This window comes from Oryzias melastigma, linkage group LG1 (genome assembly GCF_002922805.2).
Source record: "Oryzias melastigma strain HK-1 linkage group LG1, ASM292280v2, whole genome shotgun sequence".
In the NCBI taxonomy this organism is placed as follows: Eukaryota; Metazoa; Chordata; class Actinopteri; order Beloniformes; family Adrianichthyidae; genus Oryzias; species Oryzias melastigma.
The window spans coordinates 30,836,071-30,854,268 of record NC_050512.1 but is presented as its reverse complement, the minus strand read 5'-3'; the positions used below and the strand labels follow the sequence as shown (position 1 = coordinate 30,854,268).

Here is an 18,198-nt window from a genome sequence, read left to right as displayed (position 1 = left end):
AACTAAAATGTTCAGATCATTAACATTGGAAACATTGTTCTGCTTCTCCTGGAGGACGTTTCAGTTTGGCCACTAGGTGGCGATCGCACTATAGCATTACACCTTATTCCAGAAGAAGAAAGAATGATCAAAAAACGATGGTTTAGACCACAAATGGCGATTAGTGAGGAAATCTATTTACTTCAGCGTAAATTAAGTGGAGATGCAGCGTTGCCGTGGAGACTGTCAGAATAAAGTCAAATAAAGCAATAAATAATAGAATGCTTTTGGTAAAAAAAATGTCATGTTTTATTTATATATTTTTTAAAGTTCGAGTTAGGCACCAGAACCGTATCAAAAGCACAAGTTTTTCACCAGCACCTAAAAACCTCCAAACGGTACCCATCCATGCATGACATGGAGCTGTTTCTGTTTTTTCTTTTATGGCAGCATCAAACCCAAGAGCCCATCCACATAACGGACCTCCACGCCTTCATCGCAGAGTGCACCGACGCTCCGAGCTCCGGGAAGTTCCGAGGTCTGGAGACGTCGCCGTGCTCCTTCTTCTGCTGCTGTGACAGGTGAGACGGTCCAGAAAACACAAACGTCCCGTTAGAGACGACGGAAACTCTCGTCTCTTCAGTCCATCAGCTTTCAATCACATCAGAAATAGATCAAACAAATGGAGGTTATGTCATTAAACATGAGGATGTTACATAAGTTCCTTTCAGGGATTACTGAGGAATTAACTCACTAAATGGAATTGAAGCTGGTTTTCATAAACGGAGTGGAGGAGCTCAACAAAAACTTTTGGAAAAACAACAATACTTAAGTGAGAAATCTGTTTATTATTTACAAATAAACACAACCTACATTTTTCAGTTTTATTGATAATCTGATTCTGAAAGAAGTTTTATTTTGAAAAACTCCTGAATTTTCTCCACCACATCGATGCTCACATGTGGAAAATCCATCCGCTACTTTCTTAAAAGTAAGAAGCTACAATGAAACCGCTGAACTAGCAAAGTTAAAAAGGTTTTTGGAAAGTTTCTTTTGGCAGAAAAGAATCAGAGAGGAAACAGAAAAAGAGTCTTAGACTTCAAAATAAAAGAAATCTGCATTTAGACACCCACACTTTTTAAAGAAAATGTTGTTTTTAATGTGTTCTTGTGGAATTTTTCTGATGTTGGAGGACTTAAATAATAAAATAAAAGTTTAAAACTGAATCTCTGAGTTTATTCAAATCATTGTGAATCAGGAGCAGAAGAAAAAATCTAGTTCAAAAAGATCATATTTGTGACAGAAAATATCCAAAGTCTTCCTGCTCCTCTCCTTCTGATGCATCCACTTGCAGACAAATAGATCCATGAACGTCTTTGTTTCCTCGTCTGAGCTGGAATCTGGATCAGAACTGGACAGCTGGATAATGCCGGATATTGCTCGCCGTTTTTGTTGCACGGTAATGTTGGGTTGGGGGTGTGAGGGGCTGTAAGCTAGCACGAGAGCGTGTAAACACAGAACTCTCACCAACAGGGAGGGGGAGGGGGGAGGGGGCGGGGTTGCTCTGCCCCAACAGCCCCGCCCACATCTTACAGGTGAATTTCTAATGAACTCCAGACGTTCTGCAGAAACTTAATTTTAAAAAGACAAGACAGAATTTTGGTTCAAAACGGTGTAATTGTAATTAAAAGAGTTCTGGGAACCCTTTAAAAATAGATGTAAAGATGATCGGATTAACTTTATACAGCCTAACAGTTATTTTTACTATTTTTTTTAAATATAGTTGGTATGAAATTTCTAGGAAAGATCAACGCACAAATATGATTTCTGTTCCTCTTTTGATACTAAGACCATCGTCTTCAAATGACATTTTCATATTCGTATCTCCATTATCTAAATGTCATGAAGTAGGGTTTTTTTTTACAGTTTAAGGTTATTTTTTTCTCTTGTAAAATCATTCCTGATGTTTTTTATCGTCTTTCTAAGATATAGTTTCTGCAGAGCGGCAGGAGTTCAATAGAAAATTGTGTGCGGTGCAGAAGTAAGCCTACATTGATATCCCAGCATTCCTTCGATCACATCCTCTCCCGTTAACCCTTTGCAAGCCCAAGCTAACATTAGCGCTGCAAAAAAATGTCAGAGTTCTGCAGCCGTCCAGTTTAGAGCCAGATCTCGACTCAGTCTATTCGTGGACGCATCAGAATGGAGCAGAGCTATGAGTCTTTGGCCTCCTGAGATGATCCAACATGATTTGATAAAGAAATACTATTATTATTTTATATATGTCCTCCATCATCAGAAAAATGCCACAAGAACGTGTTATAACACCAAAAAAACATAACTTTCATTTGATTTAGTCATTAATTGTAATTTATTCACATCAAACCACTCTTTCATTGTTCCATTTTAACGTTTTATTGTATTTGTTTATGTTGGAAAGAGAAAATTCAGCTCAGACTGATCAGTAAAAACAGATTTAAAGGTCAGAAAATAAGAAAAATGAGTCGTTGAACAACAGTGGAAAGTGAAGTGACATCATGCACAGAGAAGAGGAACTCGTACTGAAGTTTGAAACACTCAGAATGTTTACTATCTCTTTATTGTAGTTTATGTATCTTTAAACTCATCTTTTCATTGTACAACTGGAAATAATAAAGTAAATGATTTCTCTTGATTTCCCTCCAGAACAACCACATATGAGGATGTCCTGCTGGTGAACTGAGATGACCTCAGAAAGCCTCTGAAGTGTCAGGGAGCTCCCCCTGCTGGCAGACAGGGTGCACTGCACCCGACTGCACACAGAACCAAAGCAGGAGCGAGGAATCGCCACCGGCTGCTGGACGACCGTCCGAACTGAACCGCAGTCTTCTTACTGAAGATTTTATTCTTTCTCCTGGTGTTTGACTCTCTGAAGAAGAAACTACCGGGAGATTTCCTCTGAGCTGTCACAAGAACTTCTACCCAAACATTTCCCGTTTTTATTTTCCTTTTAATCAGTATTCGTTGTGTTTGTTATTCAATCATGACTCAGCCGCATGAACTGTTGGTGCAAAAGAAGAGCGGCTGTGGCGGCGCAACTCTTTTAGTTTTTTATGTGTTTTGTATGATTTCAAACGTTTGTGTTTCTTCTGATTTTAACGCGACAGATCAAAGCCACAATAATGAAGGAGCGTCTCAGAAGACGGGAACAGCGACCTCAAAGGCGGAGCCTGTTTTTAATGATCCCATCCAGCCTCTAATGATCCTCTGGAAGATGAATCTTCTTTAATGATGAAAACTTTTCCCAAATAACGAGAGATTTTTTAAAAACTTTATTCGTTTCCTGTCGGACTACAAACAAACTCTCTGAACTTGAACAAAGGAAACAGCAGTTATTTATAATTGCTTTCCCAGTAAATCTTTTGTTTTCTTTTTAGGTTTTTTGTGAAGGAAGCCTTTCTTTATATGTTTTGTACCAAACAAACGCACAATAGTTGAGAAGCTTTTATTCTTCTCACTGATTCCAGCAGGTATTTTGTAAAAACGTCATCAAATGTGCCTGAAGCGTCCACCAGGACGCTGACCTGCTGTATCTTTGAGATCCAGCTACAAACTGCACTTGAACTGTACTTTAGAGAACGGCGAGATGTTGTGTAGTCATCTGCTCAAAAAACACAATGTTTGTGAGTCCGCTTTGATATTAAAACATCCGTTTATAGTACAAACTGTCCTGTGTTGCATTTCCACGTGTTGCCAGTAGGGGGAAGAAGTGTTTTAGATATTGGTCCAATAAAATACTGAAAATGTCTTGAAGTTGAGTCACAGCAACTAGACTTCTTCCTTCAAACGTTTCACCAATGGGAACATTTTAAGTCACTTCTGCTGGATGAATGAGAACGTTCACCTAAAACACAAAAAACTTATTTTTTTTCTACTTTTATTTCATATAAGCTTTTAGATAGATCTTTATTTGTCATCGTCACATGTACAGATAAATGAAGTGCTTCCTAGTCAGTGCAACACTCAAACCTTAGAACAACCCATGGGAAAGTTACTACTAAAAATAAGAAATAATACATAACGATACATAAAAAGCTCTAAAAACAAGAAATTAAATCAATTTGTTGTTAAATAAAAGGCAGTAAAAAAAACAGGATTCTTAATATGTGTTAACATTGTTAAAACTAGAGAAAAGAATTATAATAAACATGAAGAAAACCTCCATGTATCACAGTTTTACCAGAAGAGGTCCAGGTTTAATGCTTCCTAGCCATGTTTACCACAGGTTTATTACAGTCTGTTCTGGAGTCTTTTCGTCCTCACTCTGCTTGACCCGTAGCGTTTGCCTGAAGGAAACGGATCAAACTGGGAGTGTCCGGGATGGGAAATGTCTTTGAGGATATTCTTTGCTCTGTTGAGGCAGTGGGAGCTGCGGAGGGTTTCCAGAATGGGGAGAGCAGCCAACAACCTTTGATGACCCTCTGGAGAGCGTTCCACTGTACAGCCTCTGAACCAACTGCATATGCGGATTGTTATTACACAGTCAAAGGTCACCAGCAGTCATTTTTTCTTGAGTAACCTCAGGAAATACAGTCTCTGCTGGGCTTTTTTTAGCAGCTCAGTGGTGCTCGTCCTCCAGGTTACGGTCTCCTCGATGTGGACTCCCAGGAAGAGGAACTCTATCCACAAGATTTTAAAAAAAAAATTTCAAAGATCCTGGAGCGAATCCTGCTCCAGATTCAGAATTTGGTGTTTTCCCAGAACCGCTGAAAACAGCTTTCATCTGATCTCTCCTACAAAAGGACAATCTAGACCACTATTTTGGAGTTTAGCTAATATTTCAGCTACATGCTAGCTGTTTTGGCTAATTTGGGCTTTTTTTCACTTTTTCAGGCTATTTTGAAGTTTAGCTATTTTTTCAGCTACATGCTAGCTGTTCTGACTAACCTAAGTCTTTTTTTTATTTTTAGGCTAATTTGCCATTCAGCTAATATTTTAGCTGGCTATCAACTTCTGCGTTTTTAGCTACAAATTTCAGCATCTTCAGCTATCAGCACTAGCATCGTCAGCGGCCACATTCCGCTGTTCTTCCCGGGACTTAAGGTGTGTTTTGGATTTTGGCTCCTTGTCCAATTGAGTTTAGACAAAACAATAATTATCAACTACAGACCGATATCAAACCTGCCATTTTTAAGTAAGATCATTGAAAAAGCTGTTTTCCATCAGTTAAATGAATTCCTAATAAATAACAACTGCTATGATGTCTTCCAGTCCGGCTTCAGACAGAACCACAGCACTGAAACGGCTCTGACCAAAGTGACTAATGACATACGTTTGAATACAGACAGTGGAAATATGTCAGTGCTAGTTTTACTGGATCTCAGTGCTGCGTTTGATACAGTCGACCACGCAATACTACTCAGACGACTGGAAAACTGGGTGGGTCTCACTGGGCCAGTACTAAACTGGTTCAAAACGTACTTAGAAAACAGGAAATATTTTGTGTCAATTGGTAACTTCACTTCTGAGCCAACAGAAATTACATGTGGAGTGCCCCAAGGCTCCATCCTGGGACCACTTCTATTTAACGTCTACATGCTCCCACTGGCCCAGGTTATAAAGAACAACAACATTAGTTACCATAGCTATGCAGATGATACACAGATATATATTAGACTGACACCAGGAGACCGAGGCCCTGTACAGGCTCTTGGTAAATGCATTGAGGACATTAATGACTGGATGTGTCACAACTTACTTCAATTAAACAAAAACAAAACTGAGGTTATTGTCTTTGGGACTAAAGAAAAAAGGTTGGACGTCACTACAGAGCTTCAATCTATTCAACTAAAAACTACCAACCAGGCCAGAAACTTCAAATTTTTTAATAATTCCTTCAAGTTTTCAAAATGTTTTATTTATTTATTTATTTTTTTAGTTTACAATTTCTGATTTTCACATTTTCAATCTTGTTTTTCATTCACATTAAGCTGATCCTGTTTTGACCCCATAGTCTTGTACCTACCTCTTGACTTTTTACCTTTCATAATGAATCGTGAGACAGTTTTTTTAATCTCTTAGAGGACATTCAGGTGTTTTTGACTGGAATAGATGTAGAAGCTTTGGTAAAAGACATTCATCCTGACTGTGTCTACTCTCTGCTCTAGACCCATAAAGAGCATCAGGTTCCATCTAGTTATGTCTGAAGGACTTTAATCAGGGAAGTATTATTTTCTGTTCCTATTAAATTAGAATCTTTAAAAAAAAATGTATTTCATTCTGTGGCTTTCCAATCTACCTCCATTTAATGAGATGTTTTCGATTTCTTGATGGGAGCAGAAAGACTTGGGACAGAATGATTCCATCTCTGGATCTCTGGGATGATTAGCTCATTTCCTGCCTGCTGACCTCTCGCTCTGCAGCTGATGTAGCGCATTCCTGCTTCCCGTCCACTTAACCTAATATCATCATACATTATGGGCTGTTCACATCCGTGCAGAAGAGCTCAGCGGTTTAATGCACCACATCTATCTACCCCGCTGGACTCTGAAGTCTTTGTGCTCGTCCAGGTCCGACCCCTCGGAGGCTTCGTGAAGGTCCAGAGGAAATGCTGGTTCTCAAGGTGCGGACGGGCTGACAGGTGCGCTCTTTTGTTGTTTCCAGTTTGAACGCTGAACTTCAAGGCCTTGGATCAACAAAGCTCTTCAGATCTATGAGTGCCTGCAGCAGTGGGCCTTTCCTTATCCTGCCATAAACACAAAGCGCAGAATCAGCAGAAATCCGGGGGGGGGGGGCTTTGTTAGCCTGCAGACCACATTAAAAGACTCACTTTTGTGAATAAAAGCTGCACTCTAACCCTCTTTTGATCTATTTTCAAAGCCTTTCTAGTGGTTTGTTAATTATTATTATGCTGTTTTTAGCCAAAATCAAAAACTTTGTTTCGTTTTTGAGGACATAGTTTCTGCAGAGCGGCAGGAGTTGATCAGAAATTCACCTCTGAATTGTGGGCGGAACTATTGGTGCAAAGCAACCCCTCCCTGTCGTTTGGAGCTCTCTGCTTACACGCTAGCTTACAGCCTCTCACAACCCCAACCTAACATTACTGATGCAACAGATATGCCAGCAATATTAGAGCTATCCAGCCGTACAGTTTAGATCCAGATGAGAAAAACAAAGACATTCATGGATCTATTTGTCTACAGGTGGATGTATCAGAATGGAGCAGAGCAGGGAGCTTATAGCCCCGCCCATATTTTCTACGTCGCAAATATGATATTTTTCAAATCTTGTTTTTTCGTCTGCTAATGATTCACAAATATTTGAATAAATCAATACTCAGAGATACAATTTGAAGCTTATTGTTCTTTGAATATGTCCTCATTTACCAAAAACTTACCACAAGAACATGTTAAATACTCTATTTTCATCAGAGAGGGTCATTAACGTAATATTTGATTCTAATTTTGTTAAAGCTTTTTATCATAACTCCAGGACAACATTAAGAAGCAATCTAAAACGACAGAAGCAAATGTCAGTAACTTCTGTAGAAATGGTGAAAATATTGTTAGCATTTGGTTTATTCAAGTAAAAGGAGTAAAAAAGCTGACATCACACCGTAAGTGAAAAAAAAATCTGTAAATGGAGAAAGAAAAATGGTCTTAATCTAAAAATTAAGACCGGCGTCAACGAGAGATTTTTCTAAAAGTAAGATTATTTTGCCATTTCAAATAATTCTTAATGCGATTTTCTTGAATCTTTTTACTTTTTCAAAGATCCTATTTTTGCTGTTTATCTCTATAATTATAGTGTGTTGACATAAAAATCAACCCATTTGGCTTTAGAGAAAACATCATCAAGAGCTCAAATAACTGGTGAAGTTCAGGGACTTTCAGATCTTTAATGTCGGGGCAGACAGTCCAGAGTCCTGCACCAGCAGACCACAACTCTGAATGTAGAACCATAAGGTTATGAAATCTGCGGGGTGATTCATTGTGATTTTTCTTTGTCCCTTCCCTGCTGAATGCTTCCATTGTTTTCTCCCATCCTTGGCTTTTTGCTGCAGCTAAAGTCCGACGGTTCAACCTTTTACACTCTAACTCAATCAGGGAGCTGCTGCTGCAGCTTTTGTGCATGTCTTTTTATTCTGCACTGCAGCTGCAGCTCACAGACACAGACGAATGCTGTGTTTTATGTTAGCGTCTATTGAAGACCGGTACTATAGGAGAGAGCAGACAATATTAAACTGCAGGAAGTGAATAAAGTGGAATGTACGCAGCATTCATCAGGGCATCGGCTTTCAACCAATCAGAACTTAGAGAACAGAAGCTGCTCTGTACAGAATGCTGCAGTTTGATGGCCCAGATTTAGTTTACAGCACCAAGAATGAAGAAAGTGGGGGGTTGGAAATACATGTATAAGTCTGGGGTGAGGTCATTTATTGTGTAAGAAATATTGTTCTTGTTTTAATCGATTTCACTGTGAAACTATTTCCAGATTAAAAGTTAAAAATAATGCAAGTTTCCTTACAAAAGTAAAATAAACTCAGGAAATAAATTTATCTGTAAACAAGATTTAAAACAAAAGAAAAAAATGTTTGTTTACTTAAACTTTTGTTTATTTAAAAATACTGTGAAAATAACAATGACAATTAGCCGCAAAAACGTTTAGCAGAAAATGTATACTTAAATTAAATAATTTCCCAATATATATATATATATATTGTTAAATAATTAAATTTACAAAACACACATTAATTTTCAAGATCACGATGCTGTAAAGGTGAAATATAGATTCTAAAACTGAAAATCTGTTCATGCAATGTTCAAAATTGATTTTGAATTTTAACTGAACAAATGATTTTGAAATGCTTGTAAGTAAAAAGTATATAAAAATGTTTAAAGCGAGTTCTGTGGAACAAGAATAAAAAGAAAAAAAATGTTTCAAATTTGAAAAAAATCCTCACTATTAAAAATATTATTTACTTATTATTTAAAACGTCAAAATCTTATTTAAATATAATTTAAATACCGTAAGTATTTTATTTTTTAAAGCTATACCGGAAGCAGCTCCCCTTTTTTGTGGGTGGGAGCCCCCTTTAACTCCAAAGGAGTTCCAGCTTGGGCAGAGCGTGACGTCAGCCCTGCTTTGCATAAGCACCCGTCTCGCGGCTGTGATTGGGCGCTCGCGCGGCTTCATCTGCATCTCGCTCTCATTGTATGGAGGACGCCAGACTGTGTTTGGTTCTGCATCTGGACGCCCCGCCCGGCTCCATCCTTCAAGAAGCGGAGCGGCTTGTCGCCGTTCAAAGGTGGAGGGAACAAAAACACGCGGAGGGACGCTCGCGGCTGGGCGCGCGGCGGTATCGTTAGGTGAGTGCCACGTTCGGACTTTTTCGTCAGTTTCTTCGGGCTAGCTCGCTGTCGGGCTGGAAACGGAGGAGCCGTTCATCCCTCCTGGAGTCCCAAAGAGCGGAGACGACGGTTGGAAGGTGCGGGACAATGTTTGGCGTTTCTGTCGTGATGAAGTCCCGCCTCATCACCTCCTCGCTACACCGCGTTACTCCTCTCAGACGTTGAGGAGTCTTCTCCTTCATTCACGCCGGAGCCCTCCGCGTTATCTGACGTGTGCGTGGATGTGTGATGCTAGCAGAGCCGGGCTGGGCGGTGGTTTGTTCCCTCGCTAAGATGCATTTGTTTGTCTAGACGCGCGCGAGGCGCCTGGCGCGGCCGTGAGGGCTTTCACATGGAGTCGCTTTCGTGTGTCTTATTACCCAGCAGCACGCGCCCCGGAGGGGTTCGCTATTGTTCCGGGAGCCCAAACTGGGCCCCTTTGACCAACCGAGTCAAGTCTGGCGCTATATGCTTTTGAATTTTATATTAATATTGTATAAAATAAACAGTCTCGCCTAACCTACACTGAGCACACGTTTATTCTAATTTCTACTTTAATCCACTTCTGGAGCATTTCATCTAAGGCAGGGCTCTCTTTAGTAGCCATCTGTTCTGTGAACATTCCTCCTCATGAAGTGGTCCTGCACCTCCTGCAGATCTCCCAGATGGAGAGATGCTGCCTGTTTGCCCTCCTGGCTTTGGCTCTGCATTACATAAGCCTGTTCTGGACCTGCCTGGGTGTGGTTGGCAGGCAGCAGGAGCCCTCTCTGCCATCGGAGGTATTTGACATTAGAACGGGTAGCACGCTGTCTGCCTTCCCTAAACTCTGCTCATTAACCGGGTGTGAAACAAAAGTGTGAATGACACTAGAACGCATCTTGTGCCCTTTTCATGCTCGAGTCTGGCAGAGCTCCAAGGCCTCCAAAGCTGGATCCTGTTTCACAGGGACAATCTAGACAAAACAATTCATCATGTAAAGAAGTCTATTTGGGCTGCTGATGAATACAGCCTTTGTATTTCTGGGTCCTACATTAGAGGGGTTTTATTTTTATGGATGTTCAGATGCCTGTGGTGCTGATTTGCGGAGTCTGTTTGCCACACCCATTCTCCAAAAACAAATTTTTATTTTAGAAATGGCAGTCCGTTTCCACATCTGCTTCCCTTTCCTCTTCCTCAATAGTTGAATTTTTAATGTGAGCTCGGACCCTGAGGAAAAGTGTTGGATGAGAGAAATGATCTAATCTGCAGAGTACATGCCTCTACCTGGCGTGTAAACATTATGCCGTATTTATTTGTGCAGCTTTGGTGCAGGCAGCCTTATCTTGGAGTCTAAAGTCTAATTTTGCGCCACAACCTGGTCTGTATTTTTTTCTGCATGTAGGTGTGTCCTAGTATCTAAAAATATATTTCCTATAATTTTTTTTTTCTGTCAAGCGCATGGCTCCTGTTAAAGGGATTTTTTTTGTTAATTTGTCTACATAGATGATGTACTTTAGAGTATGAACACTATTAAGTAGATTTCATTAGCCTTACCTAAACACTCACTCTAATAAAAAGGCTGTTTTTTTTACGTTTTTAATAGCATTTTTCTGATTCTTAAATATGCATTTCTAAGTATTTGTTCAAATCTTTCTGACTCTGCAGCAGATGAAAAAAACACCATTTGAAAAAATATTGTATTTGTAAAAAAAAATTGGAAATATTAGGTTGGAGCTGTGAGGGCTGTAAGCTAGTGAGAGAGTGACTGAGACCTCTAAGTTATAGGTGACAGGAAGAGGGAGGGGTTCTCTGTACTGATGGCCCCGCCCACAGCAGAGAGGTGAGTTTCTAATAGGGTTGGGTTGATAAAATTGATCGGTTTGAATCGATTTAAGCTTAATAGATCAACAATTGATTCATAAAAATATAGATTTAGCACATAAAGCTAAAGTCTGCTAGCTTGATGCTAACATTTAATGGAATTTCCTATAGGACGGCTAATGCTAATGCTCAGTCGACATAAACATACATTGGCTAAATGAACGTCTTTAGAATCTCATAGACATTAATTTTTCAAATTTTTTTAAGGAAATATTTTTAAAGTAACAATTTGTGGTCTAAACAAGATTAATATAAATATAGTAGATTATTAATGTATTTCTAAACAAATGTGGCTAAATGCGTAAATTCAAAACTAGATTTTATCAAATTGAATTGAGAGGATCAAAAGAAAAAAAAATCACAATCAAATCAATCCAGACTCTTGTGAATTGAATCGTTTCTGGAAATTATTATCAATACCCAGCTCTAGTTTTTAGTGACCTCCTGCCGCTCTGCAGAAACTGTGTTTTGGCTATAAATTAGATGATTAAAAGACCACTGGGAACGCTTTGAAAATGCATGAAAAGATAATTGGAATAGGAAAATGTAGGAAGAATTTGAATAAACCCTGAGGATGAATTGACAAATAACAAGAGCTCGAGACTGCAAATGAGGGAGGAAATATTTGCATTTTCCTTGATTCTACGAACCACACCCTGATCCAGTCATCAGTTTCTGTCCCTGCACCTTTAAACCCCAAACGTGTCATCCTGATTGGGTTTTTTGGTCCAGCTAGATCAGGTTAAACAGATTCTTTGCTCACCTTTCATGTTAAAGTGCGAGTCTTCAGATGAAGAAGCTCTGCAGCGTCTGTGGCTCTCATCATTGTGGTTTAAAGGCTGGCACTTTCCTGGCAGGATAAAGTGAGGCTGCTGGCGCAGCGTTTATGGGTTCAGACTGGCGTTGTCCTCGGACCGCTGTAATTATTGCAAAAGGAATTCAGCACTTTTTTATAGTCTGGACATGAATCATTTCAGATGTCTCATGTACCATCCAAGAAGGAAAAATGTTGCTCAGATTTTTGTTTTTGGTTTCTGTGTCTTTTGGTGGCAGTCAGTGAGACGTGCAGACGCATCGCTGTCCACCCAGCACAAGATGTCCAAACACAACCGAGAAGCTCCTGGGCATTACATCGACCACACGTCTGTCTGTTGCTAGCTGGCTAGTACGCATTAGCCTGTCTTTAAATGTCAGAGCTTCTACAGGACTACCTACAAAAAACTCTTTCCTCTGATTATTCTACAACCACGGAGAACGCGTTATTGTTTGAATGCATCGTCCACATTTCAGTGAATCTGTTTAACCAGAAGTCTTGTGAGTGCCAGCTGCCCCTCCTTCTATTTTTTTATTTGTTATACCAGTTAATCCACTCATCTCCCACCCCCACTCCTCTAAGCAGTGTCCCTGGGTGGGGGGTCAGTGTTGCACAGTGCAGACAATAGCCCGGCCTCCCTGTCTCACCTCTATTGGTGCACACACAGAACTGCCCATTCAAACCCGTTTAAGTGTCTTTGATTTGTCAGATAAAATATGTCCGCTTTACTGGCAGCAGACTCTGTTCGTTTCTACTGCAGAAGCCTGCTGGGCTTTGAGCAGATTGTAACCCATTTCCCAGCAGCCCTTGAGCCCACTGTCAGCCGCGGGGTCTCTGCCGGTTTGACGGCCGCTCCCTTCAAGGCAAACTGGCTTAGTCTATTTAACTTGCAGCTTCATTCAGCCACCTGCTTAGAATGGTTTTATTGAAGGGCTTAGATTCACTTAGCACATGTCATTGTCTGGTAGATTTGATTAGTTTAAGCTCTCTGAATCGCAATAACATTCACAGCTTGCTGACACCAACAATCAGGAACAATTATTAAAGTATTTTAAAGACCCGTTCCAGTGAAAATTGTGTTGCTGGTGTTTCCTAACACGTTCTTGTAGCTCTATCTAAAAAAGATGGACATATATTTAAAAAAAAGGTTAAAACTGCATTTCTGATTATGTCTTCATTCAAATCGTGATGGATCAGGAGCAAACAAAAACTTGTGGTCTGTAGAAGCTCAGGTTAGGAACTACCTAAGTCTCCCTGCACCGTTCCAGTTCTGAGCTGTCCACTTGTGACAAATAAAACCATTAACGTCTTCATTTTTCTTGACTTAGCTGTTATCTGGCTCAAAATTGAACGGTTGCATAGCTCTGATATTCAAGAGGACCTGGTTGCAGACATAATGGCGGCTGAAAATTATTAGCTGGAAACAGAAATTACCAAACATCATTTGCTGGAAGAGGAAATTCCACAATATTTTAAGAGTTGCAGCTACTTTTGTTAAAACGTTTTAATGTGAATAAACCACTTGGTGGTCAGGGTAAATACTTTATTTAATTTCAAAGAGGATATTAACATGTTTGACCGCAATTTACTTCAACCATTCAACTTGAATGAATTTATTCTGTTGCGTGGAATAGTTCCACCAGCATAAAATGCTTTATATTAGTAATTAGTCTTTCCATATCGGTAAAAAGCTGCTTTAAAGTTCTCTTTAGATCAGGTAATTCCCGTTTATCGTGTGGCGTTACAGTATGGCTAAAAGCATTGTGAGTTTTGACAAACACCTCGGGGTTTAAAGGTTCAAAGTTTAAATGCTAAAACAAAAACATAGATATTGGGGTTGCCACAGTTATTAGTCTATTTCAACCAAAAACAAAAGTATTTTTCATCCAAAATGTGCAGGGGGAGGGATGTTCCAGTTCCTTCCAGCTAATGATTTTCATTGTCTGCGACCACGTTCCCTTCCTGATATTGCTCACAGGGTTTTTTTTGTTTTGTTTTTTTCCGCTATGTTAATAGTTGTGGTTGTGAGGGGCTATAAGCTAGCAGGACAGCATGTAGACAAAGGCATGGTGGGAAGACTACTGCCACTTCGCAAAAAAAGTCCTTAAAACAACAGATCTTCTTGATTGTTGGCTTAAAAACTGCACAATCATAATGCAAAGACCATGGGAAACAATTTTACAAGATAAAAAAAATAATTTGAGTGGGACTGTTATGTCCTGCATTCACCCTTTTCTGTCCCGTCAGTCCGTTCACCTGGAAGGTGTGGCCAGTGTTCCTTGATTGGCACCTGCTGGCTTTTTAAGACAGAAGGCCACACCAAGGCAGGCGGGGAGCAGAGCAGGAGGCCGCTGGGTTTGAGGTTTAGGTTTTTGTTGTGTTGGTTTGTTTACGTTCTTTTTTTCCCCTCTTTTTCCTCAGCAGTCTTGCACTGCTGGGTTTTGTTATTTTAGTTTGGGGTTGGACCTCGGTAGCCTTGATTTGCGGACTTTGTTTGTTTTCTTATATTTTCTTTAGATATCAAACTGCTGCACACACAGAAACTTCTGGGATGTCAGCTGAGCTGTTTGCTGTTCTGGAATGTTTTGTTTTTGCACATAGCACAAACGCATTTGAAGCCACTCCCACAGGGTTGTTTTGGGTAACAGGGTGGACGATCAAAGTAAATGCAGGTTTTACTGAAATGTAAGAGAGTGTATGAATGACTTTTGATGCTTGCCTGACTGAGATCATTGAAACCAGAACAGATCCTGAGATACGGTTGTGTTTGTCTCATTCCTAGCAGTGACGCCATCCTGGATGTTTTGCTTTCAGCTAATTGTCAGTGAACCCTAAACAGCCTTTGTAGGAGAAAACATACTCATTAATATCTAAGTTTAAGTTTTTAAACTGTCGAATAGTAAATTGATTCACAGCTAGCATAGTGTTACTTCAATGTAGCTTTAATGTTGTTCAGCTTTAAGCTGCAAAGTTTAGTCATTGTACTTTCCTTTTTTCTGTGGAACATTATTGTTCATTATTGCATTTTTCTAACAAATGCTGAGAAAATTATCACATGAAAAGATTTTAAATATCAGAAAACCTAAATCTTGAGCGAAATTTGTAAGCATTAATCTAAAGACATGAACCGAAACAAACATGTCCCGGACAAGCCCCCAACTTGTCTTAAACCAAACCTCAGTTAAAATAAAACGATCCAAAAGGGAAACAAAGCTTTCAAACCATTGTCAAAAGGAACAGACAGAACAAATGATTGATCGGGGGGGTGTGTGGAGACGGCAGACTTCTTCTTAAAGCAGGAAAGTCTCTCTGCTCAGGTGTTCTGATCTCCACACCTCCAACCTGCCCTGTAAAAAGACTGTAGAAACCAACCCATCACACAGTGACTGTGATTGTATTTGTTTGCTCAGGAGATGAGACAGACGACGTTCTCTGGATTTACAGTAAGGTAAATTCTGACGATTCCTTACTCCAGCAGATCAGATTCAGCTCTGTGGGAATCTGATAACGCTTCATTTCAGGCTTGTTTTGGACAAAAAAACTAAACACCCTGTGCAGTGCTTATCTTCACCTCAAAAGTTGTGCTTTTTTAAAGACTCTTGGCATTGTTTTCTGGAAGTAAATCTGAATCTTTCACTACAGTGCAGATTTAATCATCTCTATTGGTATTGAAATATGATATTGCACCCAAACATCCCATAATATCGTCTGTCTTTTGCCTTTTGTTCTCTGACATTCATGTTGATTTGGGGGGAAAGTGGGTTGTTGAATTGCGGCCGTTATTTTGTAAGCCGATCTCTTGAGTTGTGAGTTTAAACGGTGGGCCTTATTTGGACTCCGTCCCTCTTAACCTTTTATTTTTTAGACTCTCATCCTTCTTTCTTCATTCCAACAGCATATTGTGTTTCTCCTCCTTTTGTGTTGGAGATGAACACTCACTCCGTAATGCGTCTGAAGCAATGCCTTCTATGGTTAGACCGAGAAGCAGGAATTTACGCACAAAGCTTCTTTTCTTGGACTCATTTATACTAACCAGGTTGAACCAAAACTAGTTTGCTTTCAGATTCCTCTTTGGCATCTCGGACTCTGATGGTGATAGGATTAGAACGCACAATTTCTGTGTTGTTCGAGAGAAAGGTTAAATGCAAAACCCCAACCTTTCCTTAACGAGATTACACCTCTTATTTTGGTATCCATTTCTCTGTGAACTGACCACCCGCTTCCTGTTAGTCTTCTCATGTCCTGCTGCTCATGCGGTATATGCAGTATATTCACGGTCAGGTTTTAGTGTCTCTCCCTGTTGTGTACGTGCCGTTGCTTTGGACACACAGCATAGAAAAGGCTATAAAACTGTCACCGCAAACTCCACTTTAATGTTGCAGTCGGTTCTTTGTTCAGAGATGAATGTCTGAAGGTATGATTGCTGCAGGAATGACAGATGGATTGTCTGTGGAACTGAAAGAATGCTTGAAGTGGAGCGCCAATTAATGTTTTTATTTTGTCTGCATATTTTGACAGTGTTACCATGACACTCGTTTAGTCAGATCAAGTGACACAAACTGTAAGGTTTCTGTTTTATGCCCGTTTTCAGTCAGACACTTGTGTGCACGCACACATGCACACTCGCACAAAGAGCCAGATGTCACCGCGTGGCCTCGGGTAGTTTTGAGGAAGTGGTCTGGAATGTGGGATGGTCAACTTGACAGTGTCAGGCTTCACGCAGCGTTCACTTTCTTCCATTTGTCATCTTGCAGCAGATGCAGCTTTCACACGACTCTGAGTTTAATCCTCCGATTTAACTGTTTCTTATGTAAACTCTGGTCTCAGGCCAAAAATAATATGTAAACACGCAGCTGGAAGGATGTTCATTCAGATGTTTCCCAAACAAATGCAGATGATTCAAACTCAGTTTCTGCTAAAAATTACATTGCTTTGAAAAACAGAACGATAACACAAAGAGCTGAGTTTACAAATTCAGTTTAAAAAATAAAAAGCAATCTAGGATAAATTAATAAACATGATGGCTAAATACAATAGAAACACATTTGATCTTGCTTGGTAAATGCTGTACTGGTTGTCTACAGATTCACAGATGGTAAATTCAAAACTGTTGAAGAGTTTTTAAGAGGCACCTTGTTATATTTTGCAGTAGCAGTTTGTATGTTTTGAACACAAAAACTAAATTGTGTAGTTATGTCATGTTTATACTAAATTCATCTTTAAATGACCAAAGACCCCCAAATAAATGACTTTTCTTTCTTTTAATATACTCAAAGTGTTTTTCATTTGGCAGAATAAACTTTGTGACACCCTCAGTTCATTCAGTGTTTAAAGACAAATCCTTCTTAATTTGTTTTAATAAAAAAAAGTCTATCGACTGACTCATTTTGTCAAACACAATGTGCTGCGTGTGGACGCATCGTTTTTTTTGACATGCTGACTGTTCCCATTAAACCACCGGTCCAACATCGGGGCTGCAAACCGGTCCAGTATCGGGATGCGGAGCACACTGGTACCCTAACCCAGTTCTGGTATTGCATCCAGTGCTGGGTTAGGGTACCGGTTTTGGCCGCATACCGAGGACCGTTCTGCGTGCGGTACCAAGGGTTGTGGACCTTTGATTCCACGAACAGCCAGCACGTCAAACGACAAGTTGGGAACACTAAAGTCGTCAAAGTGAGGCGGAGGAGTCCTCAACAAAACGTCAAAATGTGACGAGTTGGGACTGAGAGAGATTTACGAGACCAATAGATATGCAAAACGCAGAACATGGATTCACCGCGTTCTTAGACTGAATACTACTAATGTGATCCTGTCTGCACCATTTAAAAATTAAAAAAAATACTAGTAATTGAGCCTCCACAATATTGGAAAAACTTGTGATGTGCAATATTAGTGGTCAATATTGCAATGACGAAATGACTCGGGATACATGACCATGTAGCAAAACTAATGCATCATTTCCATTTCACTGCATCAGATTTATTTATATAAATTCAAAAGAACTGAAATTACACTCCAAATGACCCACATCTACATAGGAGAGTATCTAACATAATAGATCCATCCGATTGTTCAAATGCAAAAAGAGCTCCAGTTAATGTTTAATATGTCAAGCTACCATAAGATTGTTTTTGCATGAGTAAACATTTTACAATTTAAGCAGTCTTTTTCGAT

The 18,198-nt window shown here is 39.7% G+C and overlaps 3 protein-coding genes across 7 annotated transcripts in view; 2 read left to right on the top strand and 1 right to left on the bottom strand.

The window, feature by feature from the left end:
- mcoln1a (mucolipin 1a) overlaps positions 1-3,683 on the top strand; it is a 27,828-nt gene extending 24,145 nt beyond the window's left edge. For both annotated transcript variants that reach the window (XM_036214153.1, XM_024289785.2), the window contains exons 13-14: positions 430-560; positions 2,665-3,683. In XM_036214153.1, the coding sequence (XP_036070046.1) occupies positions 430-560; positions 2,665-2,701 (168 nt within the window). In that variant the 3' untranslated portion in view covers positions 2,702-3,683. The remainder of the gene's footprint in view (positions 1-429; positions 561-2,664) is intronic.
- The window catches only part of LOC112157183 (B-cell receptor CD22), an 821,740-nt gene that overhangs the window by 610,899 nt on the left and 192,643 nt on the right, over positions 1-18,198 (bottom strand). The window lies entirely within an intron of this gene.
- si:ch211-214c7.4 (protein piccolo) overlaps positions 9,102-18,198 on the top strand; it is a 29,478-nt gene continuing 20,381 nt past the window's right edge. Inside the window, exon 1 of one of the 2 annotated variants that reach the window (XM_024289771.2) lies at positions 9,102-9,326. The gene's annotated coding sequence lies outside the window, so the exon portion shown is untranslated. Of the gene's footprint in view, positions 9,446-18,198 lie in introns of both variants that reach the window. The other variant, XM_024289773.2, reaches the window with a different exon arrangement.